The 15,120-nt window shown below is 32.1% G+C and overlaps 1 protein-coding gene and 4 non-coding genes across 5 annotated transcripts; all 5 read left to right on the top strand.

Annotated features, from left to right (window-relative positions):
- The first annotated feature begins 4,683 nt into the window (after nt 1-4,683).
- Nucleotides 4,684-4,756, top strand: TRNAV-UAC (transfer RNA valine (anticodon UAC)). Its single transcript has one exon. It is a non-coding gene; the product is annotated as a tRNA-Val (tRNA).
- A 277-nt stretch (nt 4,757-5,033) lies between these two features.
- TRNAV-UAC (transfer RNA valine (anticodon UAC)) lies at nt 5,034-5,106 on the top strand. Its single transcript has one exon. It is a non-coding gene; the product is annotated as a tRNA-Val (tRNA).
- Nucleotides 5,107-7,861: 2,755 nt separating this feature from the next.
- On the top strand, nt 7,862-11,773 carry LOC146887482 (uncharacterized). The gene is made up of 4 exons (XM_085670251.1): nt 7,862-8,417; nt 8,595-9,557; nt 10,047-10,753; nt 10,862-11,773. The coding sequence occupies exons 1-4, from the start codon at nt 7,862-7,864 to the stop codon at nt 11,771-11,773; spliced, it is 3,138 nt and encodes a 1,045-aa protein (XP_085526377.1).
- Nucleotides 11,774-14,789: 3,016 nt separating this feature from the next.
- Nucleotides 14,790-14,862, top strand: TRNAV-UAC (transfer RNA valine (anticodon UAC)). Its single transcript has one exon. It is a non-coding gene; the product is annotated as a tRNA-Val (tRNA).
- A 50-nt stretch (nt 14,863-14,912) lies between these two features.
- TRNAV-UAC (transfer RNA valine (anticodon UAC)) lies at nt 14,913-14,985 on the top strand. Its single transcript has one exon. It is a non-coding gene; the product is annotated as a tRNA-Val (tRNA).
- Nucleotides 14,986-15,120: the final 135 nt, after the last annotated feature.

The raw sequence follows: 15,120 nt of genomic DNA, 5'->3' as shown, positions 1-15,120 counted from the left end.
GAGGAATGGACAATTTATGAAATGATACCTATTATTTCTCAAGAGGAAGCATCGATTAAAAAGACCAAGTCTCATAGTGTGTAGTTCACAGCTATTACTTCTGGCACTAAACCTGTGAAAAAGGGATTCAAAGGTAAATCTCGTCCTAAAAAGGGGAACACAAGGAAAGCATCAGTGATTTTGGAGCCTAAGAAGAAGTACTTCAAGGGGAATTGTGCCTAATGTAAGAAATTTGGGTACAAGCTAGCTGACTGTTATATTCTTAAGAAGAAGAATGTTGATAAGGAAGGTATACTCCTATATGCTCTAGCTTGTTTTGAATCTAATGTTGTTGATGTTCCTACCAACTCTTAGTGGTTAGACTCGGGTGCCACTATTCATGTTGTGAATTCTTTACAAGGGTTCAAAAGTATGAGAAAACCAAGTGATGTCGAGTCCAAGATTATCATGGGAGATGGAGCTAGAGCACTACTTGAAGATATAGGAGTAGTTTCTTTAAATTTACCTTCTGGACATGTTTTGTTATTGAAAGATGTTGTTTATGTACCTTCTATGAGAAGGAATTTGATTTCAGTTTCAATTTTGGATAAATGTGGCTACACTTTTGAATTTGGTAACAGTAAACTTGTTGTTTATCCCAATTCAATTATTGTTGGCTCAGGAGTTTTATATGATGGACTTTACATGTTGAATCTGAATGATATGTCTGTTAATTCTGTTATTGGACATAAGCGTAGTAGAGTTGATGAAAATTCCTCTATGTTGTGGCATAGATGTCTGGAACATATTTCTAGACCTCGGATTGAGAGGTTGATTAAAGAGGGTATTCTGCATGATTTGAATTTTTCTGATTTTGATACTTGTGTTGATTGCGTTAAGGGCAAGCTTATCGCAAAAGTAAGAAATACAGGAGCAAACAAGAGTGACAATATGTTGGAGCTTATTCATTCTGATATATGTGGACCTATCACACCCACTTCCATGGAGGGATATAGGTATTTTATCACATTTTTGGATGGATAGATCTCCTATAGGAAAAATCAAGTTCCTTGGATGCTTTTAAATCTTTCAAAGCTGCTATTGAGTTGAAAACAGGAAAGAAGATGAAATGTGTAAGGTTTGACAGAGGTGGAGAGTATTATGGCAGATATGATGAGACTGGAAGAAATCCTGGACCTTTCGCTAGATTTCTTGATGAATGTGGTATTGAAGCTCAGTATACTATGTCTGGTACTCCTCAACAAAATGGAGTTGCAGAAAAGAGGAATCACACTCTTTTAGATATGGTGGGATGTATGTTGAGTCATTCCTCTTTACCGGATTTCCTTTAGGGAGATTCTTTAAGGACTGTTGTGTATATTCTTAATCAAGTACCTAGCAAGTCTGTTTCAAAGACTCCTTATGAACTCATGTTTAGGAAGAAGCCAAGTTTGAGACATTTCAATGTGTGAGGCTGTAAGGCAGAGGTGAGGCCTTATAATCCTTAGTTAAAAAAACTTGATCTTAAGACTGTCAGTGGGTTCTTTATAGGTTATTTTGTGGGTTCTCATGGTAGTAGGTTTTACTGTCCTTCTCACTTTATGCGGGTTATTGAGTCTGACCATGTGGTATTCTTTGAGGATGATTTGGATAGTGGGAGCAATGCACCACAACCAGTCACTCTTAGAAGAACCCGCATCTTGTGTATATTTTTCCTTCTCATAGCTTATACATGTCCAACATTGTATCAGAGAGGTTATAAAACTGATACCCCATTAGTCAATTTTAAGTGTAACAACGTAAAACACTCTTACGTTTTAGAATACCTATCAGAAAAAGAACAATGGCATCTCATACTACGTGCTTCCAGGTACACAATTTTTAACTTATACTTGAATATGTTTTTGAATATATTGTATTATTGTATCTTATATATATATATATATATATATATATATATATATATATATATATATATATATATATTATTCCTATCATATAATACATGAATACATGATAATAATACAAGAGAATAAATTATATGATATCTCCATCAATAGAATTAAAATCAGGAGATATATGATTTTAATTCCTGATTTTCTCCTTATTTTAATTCTATTGATGAAGATATCATATATTTTATTCTCTCTTTTATTATCAAATATTTATGTATTATGATGATATATTAGGTTTTAGTTGTTTTTAATCAAACGCCTCTTGTGTATATTAGACAAGTTTCCAATAGATCAGTATGGAAACTATATTTTAGTTGTTTTTAATCAAACGCATCTTGTGTATATTTTTCTTTCTCATAGCTTATACATGTCTAACATGGTATCATAGTCATTACCTTCTCTTCTTTTGTCTCTAACATTCCATGCACACAAACCGGATAAGTCACAAAATTAAGCAAATGAACCAAAAAAATATAAACAAAAAGAAATAGAGAATATTAGTTGAAAAGACCGATATGAAAGTATAATTTGGTTAATATAATACCATGTTATTGGGAGACACTATGTTTGCTTATAAGAATTTATTGTATCCGTAAATTGGCGAGCGAGTATTTGCATCTTTGTTTTTGTTGATTCACGTGGATATGCAAAGATGGATATGAGAAAGAGTGTTGCACCATCTTCGCCGAAGCGAGAAGTCTTGCAAGGATACAAAGTAATATTACCAAAATGACCCTCCTTCTTTCTTCCTTTTTCTGCATTTTATAGACTTTGTTCTTATTGAACCCTACATTTGGTTGTGAATATAAGTGTACTAAACTGATTCTTACAGCTTTTTATATTTTCGTTATTAATTTCCATAACTGATTCCATGGGTTTTAATATTTTAAGAATTGATTCCCATGAATCTATTAATTTTGTAGAATCGATTCTATGGCTTTTGATATATTTAAAATTGATTCTCTCTCTGTCAAAATAGATTCTTTAGTTTTAATTCTTATTTTTATAATAATAATAATAATTTAAACTTATATCACATTTATTTTCAAGGTTAAAATGATCGTCATCTAATTTTATCCATTAAAACATTTTTTATCTATCATACCTATGACATCATACACAAACTTTCACAAATTTTCATCTCAAATCCACTCAAATCACACCATGTTTCCCTTAATCCAAACAACACCACAATCTCCTCTTTATCCCATCACATTCATTCATTCACTCTTCCTCAAATTTTCTCTTAATCTAAACACACCCTTAGTTTCGTAACATATTCATCATTGAAGAGACAAATTTAAATTTATAAATACGTACATAGCATTATAACATACAAAAATTAATGTGTTATTATGTACAACTTTTCATCATAAATTGAGTTTAGTTAAAAAAAAGCACAAAAAAAACTTCAAATCTAGTTGTGCACTTGAAGCTTCTTTAGGTTAAAGGATTGGCTTGAATAAGTTTTCAGTTTCAACAACATGCAGATGAAAAGTCAATAATTGTATTGTAAATGCGAATGGGCAAAAATTGAATTAATTCTTGAATCAAAAGTTGAACAAAGAAGCATAAGTTGTTGTGGTGTAGTGGTTATCACATTTGTAACATCCCAAAACAAAATTTCCAAAAGAAAGAATCTTTCAAATAGGTCATTATGCATAGCAAGGATAAAAGAAACATTATGTATAAACTAGTAAGCACATGAAACAAAAAAGAAAAAATAAACCACAGAAAGATACCCATTACCAATTCATAATCATGCATAGACTCTTAACTTTCTTATACATCAACCATCTCAAGAACACGGATAAACAACCAAAGGTCAATCCCCCTTATCTGGTACCCCTTGCTCCAATTGAAATTACTAGAGTCCTTCTTGCCCCACACTTGCTCTAGCCTTGGTCTCTTCTCTAAATTTGCTCTCAATCATCAATACTTCCTCTAATTAGTGTCCATAATGTCCTCTCAACAGCCCTCACAATATGGTAGTCTAAAAAACCCACTTTCCTCCAACAAAATTGATCTTAACTACACTTTAATTAGGCTTAATGACTAGAAAACGGGATTGCATTAAAAATGGTTCTAATTGCCATTCAAAACCATTACTAGATGGTTTTTCCAACCCTTCCATCTACCCCTTAAGACGGCTAGGGTTTATGCTCCTTCACTGTCATGCCAAAAAGAATTTCGAAAAAAAAAGGACTTTATTTGCACACCAAGGTTCAAACACACCACCATCCAATTGTCAAGTCAATGCACAACCAATCAACCAATTCATGTTTCATTATAATTCCTATACATATAGGATTATATTACCACTCATCATGACCAATCATATTATCAAAACAATAAACAATTAAAATAACATAAGACTTGAACCCAAGTCCCCTCATAATAACCAAGTACTCTGAACCATTTAAGATAGTACTTTTCCACATCATAAAATCCAACATTAAATGTCATAAAGGCTCCCACTATCTGCATTTATTAAATAATTATTTATCTAACTATTTAATCTTCTCAGGTCTTACAACGTTAGTCTTACAAACTAAAGGTCCCCAATTCGATCCTGGGCAACAACAAGTATATTTATTCAAAATCGTTTTATTAAGTTTTGGATCTATAAGGTTGTGTTTGTTCTATTTAAACCTTTATGTGTTACTAAGCCTCCATCAACATTAAGGTGATGTCTAGTATAAAGGTTAAGGTTGGAAACATTAATCACAAGTTGAACAAAGAAGCATAAGTTGTGGTGGTGTAGTGGTTATCACATTAGTCTTACACACTAAAGGTCCCCAGTTCGATCCTGAGCAACAATAAGTATATTTTTTCAAAATCTTTTATTTGGACCTATAAGGTTTTGTTTCTTCTATTTAAACATTTAGGTGTTACTAAGCCTCCATCAACATTAAGGTGATGTCTAATACAAAGGTTAAGGTTGGAAAAATCAATCAAAAGTTTAACAAAGAAGCATAAGTTGTTGTGGTGTAATGGTTATCACATTAGTCTTACACACTAAAGGTCCCTAGGCATCAAATGTCTAGTACAAAGGTCAAGGTTGGAAAAATCAATCAAAAGTTGAACAAAGAAGCATAAGTTGTTGTGGTGTAGTGGTTATCACGTTAGTCTTACACACTAAAGGTCCCCAGTTCGATCCTGGGCAACAACAAGTATATTTTTTCAAAATCTTTTTATTAACTTTTGGACCTATAAGGTTTTGTTTCTTCTATTTAAACTTTTAGGTGTTACTAAGCCTCCATCAACCTTAAGGTAATGTCTGGTACAAAGGTTAAGGTTGGAAAATCAATCAAAAGTTAAACAAAAAGGCATAAGTTGTTGTGGTGTAGTGGTTATCACGTTAGTCTTATGTAACATCCTTTTTTTTTTAATAAATTGTATTATTTATTTTAAATAAAACACTTAGAAAATCTTCTATGTTTACTAATGTTTTGTATTTTATTATGATGTAGTTTAAACATTAAAAATATTATTAAATAGGTGTGTGTAAAAAAAAAAATATATGAAGAATTTTCTAAAAGAGATAAAAAAAAATAATATAGAAAAGAAAAAGAAAAAAGAAGAAGAAGAAAGGATAAGAAGATAAGAAGAAAAGAAGAAAAGATAAGAAGAAAAGAAAAAAGAGAGAAGAAGATAAGATGAAGAGATAAGGATTATCTCTTCATTAATGCATGTAATCATGATTTTGAAAGAAAAGATAAGCACATGGCTTGCTTATATATATATGGGATGAGGTTACGTGAAGGTAAGGAAAGAAAGAAAGAAAGGACAAAGAAAAAGAGAAAGAGAAAGAAAGGAGAGAGAGAGAAAGAGGAAGAGAAAGAAGAGAGGGAAAGAAAGTATAGAGCAAAGATTCAAAGAGATCTTAGTCCTCTACAAATATTATTAGTGTGCTCTTCAATCAATAAGGTAAGGGGGAGTGAGGTTAAGCTCTTATATATTAATCTTGATAAGCTCATGGGTTTTATATTAATCTTTTATTTATTTTGATTCATATTATTCTATTTACTTTCATTTAACTTATTTTCACTTATTATCCTCTTATATTTATTTTATTTAATCTCTAATTATATACTGATCCTGTTTATTTATTTATTTTATTTAATCTCCAAATATGTATTGATCCTGTTTATTTATTTTATTTAATCTTTAGTTACGCATTGATCCTATTTATTTATTTATTTATTTTATTTATCTCCAATTACGCACTGGTCCTATTTATTTATTTTATTTTATTTACCTCCAGTTACGCACTGGTCCTATTTATTTATTTATTTTTATTTATCTCCAGTTACGCACTGGTCCTATTTATTTATTTTATTTTTATTTATCTCTAGTTACGCATTGGTCCTATTTATTTATTTTTTTATTTTTATCTCCAGATACGCACTGGTCCTATTTATTTATTTTATTTTTTATTTATCTCCAGTTACGCACTGGTCCTATTTATTTATTTTATTTTTATCTCCAGTTATGCACTGGTCCCGTTTAATTTATATTTTTATATTTATTTATAATGTTCTAATCCTTATCTAATTATTTACTTAAAGTTCTTGCTTTGATTCTTATTTTATCATTATTTTATAATTAAAAATAAAAATAAATGTGAAGTGAAAGTAAATATTATTTTATTCAGTGAGCTTGGATAGAAGAAAATTGCATATACATTTTATCGTTGTTTTATATTCTTTGTATATTGTTTATACAATGACATGAATTGATAGTCATCACATTTTATGACCTTTGAAAATACCCAAGAGTGTGTGTCAGTTAAGTAAGAGTTAAGTCTGGTTTCAATAAGTTGAGATTAAACCAGTGTCAAAGTATTTGTATTTGGGAAGTCACAGTTTGGTACACTGCGGGATGAAAGGCAGGGACCATGGTTGGGTCTAAGGAAGTTTTACCAAGTAAGTGAATATCTGGATAGTTCAAAATAGCGCACTGGACTAGGATATTCATAGGCCAAACTTGGGACTATCCGATATCTGCTCGGCATCGCCAAGGTTAGGTAGTGAGTATATATCTCTTTTGTGAGCCGATGAATGGCTAATATTCTCGAGAATGAAATAATTATGATTGTACCAATGTTTTATGAGAAATACTCAACTACCTAATCACTTCCCAAAGGAACTTTTGATGTTCAGATTGGATCATCATAAGTGAAATATGGATCCATATGTCTGGTAAAACAAGATCAAGTTTTGTGGTTGTAGGTCCAAATCTAGGCCCCCGGTGTCTGTATTGTTTGTTGAGTTTATTAAGATTGATATTTAAGGCTTATAAAGACCTCACTCCTTTCATATTTTTCTTTCATATGTACCTGTTGCATGAGCAGAAGATGAACCTGCTCAATGAGAGTTGTTCGGGATATTATTGGTGGATCTTCTGAAGATTGACTCATGGATAATTTTTATTAATATATTTAGGAGATATTAAAAATACAGATAATCTTCTATTCTGATGTAGAACTCTTAATATTTTACAAATACATATTTTTGTAACATTTCATGAACAATTATAGAGATGTATACTATATATGAAGTTATGTTATTATTAATGTTCTCTCAAGGATAATCGTATGGAAAAAAAAAATTTGATTCCATATTTTTTTATCAAATAATAATTATTTAGTATAGTAGTCGGGGCGTCACATTTAGTGGTATCAGAGCAGTTCCTTCTGTCAAGACCTTGGGTATGGTGTCTTCCATGTTTGTAGTCTCTACTAGTAAGTAGAGGTGCAAGTTGTTTGTTTATACATTTTTCTTGTAAAAGAGAAATGCAAGATAAGTAGACTAATAAAAGTAAGTAATAACAACAATTAATACTTGTAGTAAGGATAAGTTTTAACAATAATTAAAAAAAAATCTAAAGAAAACTAAGGAAATTGTTCATTCTTTCAGGAAAAGATGGATAACGGACCAAACATTACCAATGGGTTGTTGGAAAGAATGACAATTGTCCTAGAAAATATGAGCCAAAAACAAAATGTTGAACCCATGGAAAATCAAGGATTAGAAACCTTTCGCAGGAATAATCCACAAAAATTTAAAGGGGGATTTAATCCTGAAGGTGCTCAGTCATGGATAGCAGAAATTGAGAAAATTTTCATCGCAATGACGTGTGCAGATGCAAATAGAGTCACATTTGCTACATTTATGCTCGTTGAAGAAGCTGAAAACTGGTGGAGATTTACAAAACAACAATTGGAGGATGAAGGGAGACAAATTTCTTGGGAAACCTTCAAACAAAAGTTTCTGGAAAAATATTTTCCAGAGGATCTTCGGAGGAGGAAAGAAGTTGAATTCCTTAATCTTCGTCAAGGAATCATGTCTATAGGAGAATATGCAGCAAAGTTTGACGAGTTGTCAAAGTTTTGTCCTTACTTTCTTGATAGAGTTGATGAACGTTCCCGTTGTTCTAAGTTTGAAAGTGGACTGAGACCTGATATTAAACAAGCAGTTGGTTATTTAGAGATTTCTTCTTTTCCCACTCTTGTAAACCGTTGTAGGATTTATGAGGATGATACTAAGGCAAGACAAACTTAATGGAGGCAAGGAGGGCCTTTGAGGCACAAAAGAAATGATTTTAATAATAAGAAACCCTACCAACGTCCATCTCATACTTCGTGGAATTCTTCAGGACAAAGACATTCCTCTGCTGCCAATAATTCAGGCATAACCAACCTTATCAAATGTTTCCACTGTGGAGGACCTCATCTGTCAAGAAATTACACCACAAGGACTATAACTTGCTTCAATTGTGGAAAGTTGGGTCATTATCGTACTGAATGCAAAGAGTTAATTAAGGAGCAAGGAAGTGGGGGAAGCAACAACAGAGGAAATAATCAACTTGGAAGACTAAAGACAACCGGAAGAGTCTTCACGATGAATGGTACTGAAGCTGTTCAATCTGAAGATCTAATCCAAGGTAAATGCATCATAAATGGTCACCTCGTTAATGTGCTATATGATTCAGGTGCTACTCATTCTTTCATATCACATGAATGTGTCAAACATTTAAAGTTACCTGTCTCTTTATTACCATATGATTTAACTGTGTCTAATCCTACCAATGTTCCAGTCACAACTTCACTTGCATGCACAAATTGTCATATTTGTATAGGCAATAGAAGTTTTTCTGTAAATCTTATATGTCTACCCTTGTCTCATTTGGATATTGTTCTTGGAATGGACTGGTTATCTTCCAACCATGTTCTCCTAAATTGTCACGAAAAGACTTTAATTTTTGAATCACACATAAGTGACGTTTTTGACTCAAAAGAATTAAAACAGAGTACTGCCAACCACAATGAAATCCCAAAAGGATCTCAAGTATACATGATCTTAACTTCTTTAAAAGTCAAGGAAATTCCAGACATTAATAAGTTTCCTGTTGTTTGTGAGTATCTTGATGTTTTCCCTGAGGATGTTCCTGGCTTACCTCCACAAAGAGAAATAGAATTCACTATAGACTTGGTACCAGGATCAAGACCTGTGTCTATAGCCCCTTATAGGATGTCACCTCTAGAGTTAGCAGAGTTGAAAAAACAAATAGAAGAATTGTTGGATAAACAATTCATCAGACCTAGTGTTTCTCCCTGGGGTGCACCAGTATTGTTAGTCAAGAAAAAGGATGGCACAATGAGGTTGTGTGTGGATTATCGTCAACTTAACAAAATCACCATTAAAAACAAATACCCTCTACCAAGGATTGATGATTTGATGGATCAATTGAGAGGAGCTGTGGTATATTCCAAAATTGACTTAAAATCTGGCTATCATCATATTCGAGTCAAGGCGGAAGATATTCAAAAGACAGCATTTAGGACAAGATACGGTCATTATGAGTACTTAGTAATGCCTTTTGGTGTGACCAATGCTCCTGCCATTTTCATGGATTATATGAACCGTATTTTTCATGAATTTTTGGATAAATTTGTGGTTGTTTTCATTGACAACATTTTAATTTATTCCAAAAATCATGAAGAACATGAGAGACATTTGAGGATTGTGTTACAAATTCTAAGAGAGAGACAATTGTATGGAAAATGGTCAAAGTGTGAATTCTGGTTGAAAGAAGTTCAATTTTTAGGACATGTGATATCACAAAATGGCATTGCAGTTGACCCCTCAAAGGTTCAAGCGATATTGCTTTGGGAACAACCAAAGAATATCACAGAAATACGTAGTTTCTTAGGATTGGCAGGCTACTATAGAAAATTCATTGAAGGATTTTCTAAATTAGCATTGCCTTTGACTAAGTTAACACGTAAAGGACAACCTTTCGAATGGAATGAAGCATGTGAGTTTAGTTTTCAAGAGTTGAAGAAAAAATTAACATCTACACCTGTTTTAATCCTTCCTGACCCTACAAAAAATTTTGAGGTATATTGTGATGCATGTGGACAAGGATTAGGATGTGTGTTGATGCAAGAAAGAAAAGTTGCAGCTTATGCTTCACGACAGCTCAAGCAACATGAGCTTAATTATCCTACACATGATTTAGAATTAGCTGCAGTGGTGTTTGCGTTGAAAATATGGAGACATTACTTGTATGGAGCAAGGTTTGAAGTTTTTAGTGACCATAAAAGTTTGAAATACCTTTTTGATCAAAAAGAGCTAAACATGAGACAACGTAGATGGATGGAATTTCTTAAGGATTACGACTTTGAGTTGCAATATCACCCTGGAAAAGCAAATGTTGTTGCGGATGCTTTGAGTCGAAAGTCTATACATGCATCCATGATGATGATGAAGGAATTGGATTTGATAGAATCATTCAGAGTCTTGAACTTAGTTGTAAAACTTAGACCTAATAGCATATGCTTAGGAATGTTAAAAATATCAAGTGAATTCTTAGAAGAAATAAAAAGAGCTCAAGAAATAGATAAATTTTTGCAAGAAAAGTTGATAGCAAAAGTTGAAGGAAAAGAATCTGAATTCCACAAGGATTCAAATGGAATCATCAAGTTTAGAGATAGAATTTGCATACCTGCAAAAGAGGAGTTGAGAAAGTTGATAATGGAGGAAGCTCATAAGAGTAGCTTAAGTATTCATCCGGGTGCTACAAAGATGTATCAAGACTTGAAGAAAATGTTTTGGTGGTCTGGGATGAAGAAAGCAATAGTGGAGTTTGTTGCAGGTTGTCTAGTGTGTCAGAAAACAAAAGTTGAACATAGAAAGCCTTATGGGGAACTACAATCCTTAGATGTACCGGAATGGAAATGGGAAAGCATATCCATGGATTTTGTGACAGGTTTACCAAAGACTGTGTCTGGTCATGATGCAATTTGGGTCATTGTAGATAGATTAACAAAATCTGCTCACTTTCTACCTATTAATATTAGATTTTCTTTAGAAAAGTTAGCTCATTTGTACATAAAAGAAATTATCAAGCTGCATGGAGTACCCTCTAGTATAATTTCTGATAGAGACCCTCGTTTTACATCTAGATTTTGGGATAGCTTACAAAAAGCCTTGGGAACAAAAGTTAGGCTTAGTTCAGCTTATCACCCTCAAACTGATGGACAATCAGAAAGGACTATCCAATCTTTAGAAGACTTGTTGAGAGCCTGTGTTTTAGAACAAACTGAAAGTTGGGAGAAATTTCTACCACTTATAGAATTCACTTATAACAACAGTTTCCACTCAAGCATAGGAATGGCTCCATATGAGGCTCTATATGGGAGAAGATGTAGAACCCCGTTGTGTTGGTATGAGAATGGAAATTCCTTAGTTTTGGGTCCAGAGGTAATTCAACAAGCAACTGATAAAATTAAAATGATCAGGGAAAAGATGAAAACTTCTCAAGATAGGTAGAAAAGTTACTATGACAAACGAAGGAAACCCATTGAGTTTGAAGAAGGAGATCATGTTTTCTTGAAAGTTACACCTGTAACTGGGGTTGGTAGAGCTCTCAAATCTAGAAAACTTACACCTAAATTCATAAGTCCTTATCAAATCCTTAAAAGAATTGGTTTTGTCGCATACCAAATTGCCTTACCTCCAAACCTTTCAAAACTTCATAATGTTTTTCATGTGTCTCAACTTCGTAAATATATTCATGACCCTTTTCATGTGATAGAACCTGATATAGTACAAATACGAGAAAACCTTACTTATGATGTGCTTCTTGTGAGGATTGGAGACTGAAGGATTAAACAACTTCGAGGAAAGGACATACCTTTGGTAAAGGTATTGTGGAATCAACAAGATGAAGGTGATGCAACTTGGGAATTAGAAAGTAATATGAGAGAGATGTATCCCCGTCTTTTTACAACCACGTGAATTTCGGGGACGAAATTCCTAAAAGGAGGGGAGAAATGTAACATCCTTTTTTTTTTTAATAAACTGTATTATTTATTTTAAATAAAACACTTAGAAAATCTTCTATGTTTACTAATGTTTTGTATTTTATTATGATGTAGTTTAAACATTAAAAATATTATTAAATAGGTGTGTGTAAAAAAAATATATGAAGAATTTTCTAAAAGAGATAAAAAAAATAATATAGAAAAGAAAAAGAAAAAAGAAGAAGAAGAAAGGATAAGAAGATAAGAAGAAAAGAAGAAAAGATAAGAAGAAAAGAAAAAAGAGAGAAGAAGATAAGATGAAGAGATAAGGATTATCTCTTCATTAATGCATGTAATCATGATTTTGAAAGAAAAGATAAGCACATGGCTTGCTTATATATATATGGGATGAGGTTACGTGAAGGTAAGGAAAGAAAGAAAGAAAGGACAAAGAAAAAGAGAAAGAGAAAGAAAGAAGAGAGAGAGAGAGAGAAAGAGGAAGAGAAAGAAAAGAGGGAAAGAAAGTATAGAGCAAAGATTCAAAGAGATCTTAGTCCTCTACAAATATTATTAGTGTGCTCTTCAATCAATAAGATAAGGGGGAGTGAGGTTAAGCTCTTATATATTAATCTTGATAAGCTCATGGGTTTTATATTAATCTTTTATTTATTTTGATTCATATTATTCTATTTACTTTCATTTAACTTATTTTCACTTATTATCCTCTTATATTTATTTTATTTAATCTCTAATTATATACTGATCCTGTTTATTTATTTATTTTATTTAATCTCCAAATATGTATTGATCCTGTTTATTTATTTTATTTAATCTTTAGTTACGCATTGATCCTATTTATTTATTTATTTATTTTATTTATCTCCAGTTACGCACTGGTCCTATTTATTTATTTTATTTTATTTACCTCCAGTTACGCACTGGTCCTATTTATTTATTTTTTTTTATTTATCTCCAGTTACGCACTGGTCCTATTTATTTATTTTATTTTTATTTATCTCCAGTTACGCATTGGTCCTATTTATTTATTTTTTTATTTTTATCTCCAGATACGCACTGGTCCTATTTATTTATTTTATTTTTTATTTATCTCCAGTTACGCATTGGTCCTATTTATTTATTTTATTTTTATCTCCAATTATGCACTGGTCCCGTTTAATTTATATTTTTATATTTATTTATAATGTTCTAATCCTTATCTAATTATTTACTTAAAGTTCTTGCTTTGATTCTTATTTTATCATTATTTTATAATTAAAAATAAAAATAAATGTGAAGTGAAAGTAAATATTATTTTATTCAGTGAGCTTGGATAGAAGAAAATTGCATATACATTTTATCGTTGTTTTATATTCTTTGTATATTGTTTATACAATGACATGAATTGATAGTCATCACATTTTATGACCTTTGAAAATACCCAAGAGTGTGTGTCAGTTAAGTAAGAGTTAAGTCTGGTTTCAATAAGTTGAGATTAAACCAGTGTCAAAGTATTTGTATTTGGGAAGTCACAGTTTGGTACACTGCGGGATGAAAGGCAGGGACCATGGTTGGGTCTAAGGAAGTTTTACCAAGTAGGTGAATATCTGGATAGTTCAGAATAGCGCACTGGGCTAGGATATTCATAGGCCAAACTTGGGACTATCCGATACCTGCTCGGCATCGCCAAGGTTAGGTAGTGAGTATATATCTCTTTTGTGAGCCGATGAATGGCTAATATTCTCGAGAAAGAAATAATTATGATTGTACCAATGTTTTATGAGAAATACTCAACTACCTAATCACTTCCCAAAGGAACTTTTGATGTTCAGATTGGATCATCATAAGTGAAATATGGATCCATATGTCTGGTAAAACAAGATCAAGTTTTGTGGTTGTAGGTCCAAATCTAGGCCCCCGGTGTCTGCATTGTTTGTTGAGTTTATTAAGATTGATATTTAAGGCTTATAAAGACCTCACTCCTTTCATATTTTTCTTTCATATGTACCTGTTGCATGAGCAGAAGAGGAACCTGCTCAATGAGAGTTGTTCGGGATATTATTGGTGGATCTTCTGAAGATTGACTCATGGATAATTTTTATTAATATATTTAGGAGATATTAAAAATACAGATAATCTTCTATTCTGATGTAGAACTCTTAATATTTTACAAATACATATTTTTGTAACATTTCATGAACAATTATAGAGATGTATACTATATATGAAGTTATGTTATTATTAATGTTCTCTCAAGGATAATCGTATGGAAAAAAAAATTTGATTCCATATTTTTTTATCAAATAATAATTATTTAGTATAGTAGTCGGGGCGTCACATCTTACACACTAAAGGTCCCTAGTTCGATCCTGGGCAACAACATGTATATTTTTTCAAAATCTTTTTATTAACTTTTGGACCTATAAGGTTTTGTTTCTTCTATTTAAACTTTTAGGTGTTACTAAGCCTCCATCAACCTTAATGTAATGTCTGGTACAAATGTTAAGGTTGGAAAAATTAATCAAAAGTTGAATAAAAAAGCATAAGTTGTTGTGGTGTAGTGGTTATCACGTTAGTCTTACACACTAAAGGTCCCCAGTTCGATCCTGGGCAACAACAAGTAAATTGTTTTATTAAGTTTTCGACCTATAAGGTTGTGTGAAGCATAAGTTGTTGTGGTGTAGTGGTTATCACATTAGTCTTACACACTAGAGGTTCCCATTTCGATCTTGGGCAACAACAAGTATATTTTTTCAAAAATTTTATTAAGTTTTGGTTCTATAAGGTTGTGTTTGTTCTATTTAAACCTTTAGGTCTTACTAAGCCTTCATCAAGATTGACGTAATGTCTAATACAAAGGTCAAGGTTTGAAAAATC

The sequence above is a fragment of the Vigna unguiculata genome, chromosome 3 (assembly GCF_037176805.1).
Source record: "Vigna unguiculata cultivar grain cowpea cultivar isolate G323 ecotype 2 chromosome 3, ASM3717680v1, whole genome shotgun sequence".
NCBI classification, from domain to species: Eukaryota; Viridiplantae; Streptophyta; class Magnoliopsida; order Fabales; family Fabaceae; genus Vigna; species Vigna unguiculata.
The sequence above is the reverse complement of the archived record's forward strand: the minus strand, read 5'-3'. Positions and strand labels throughout refer to the sequence as shown.

Bases quoted from the DNA above. Each gene is read 5' to 3' on its own strand.
- LOC146887482 (XM_085670251.1), top strand. From the start codon at position 7,862: ATGGATAACGGACCAAACATTACCAATGGGTTGTTGGAAAGAATGACA. The intron at 8,418-8,594 runs GTTATTTAGAGA...GGAATTCTTCAG, and splicing joins TGATATTAAACAAGCAGTTG to GACAAAGACATTCCTCTGCT. The intron at 10,754-10,861 runs GTAAAACTTAGA...TTGCAAGAAAAG, and splicing joins TCAGAGTCTTGAACTTAGTT to TTGATAGCAAAAGTTGAAGG.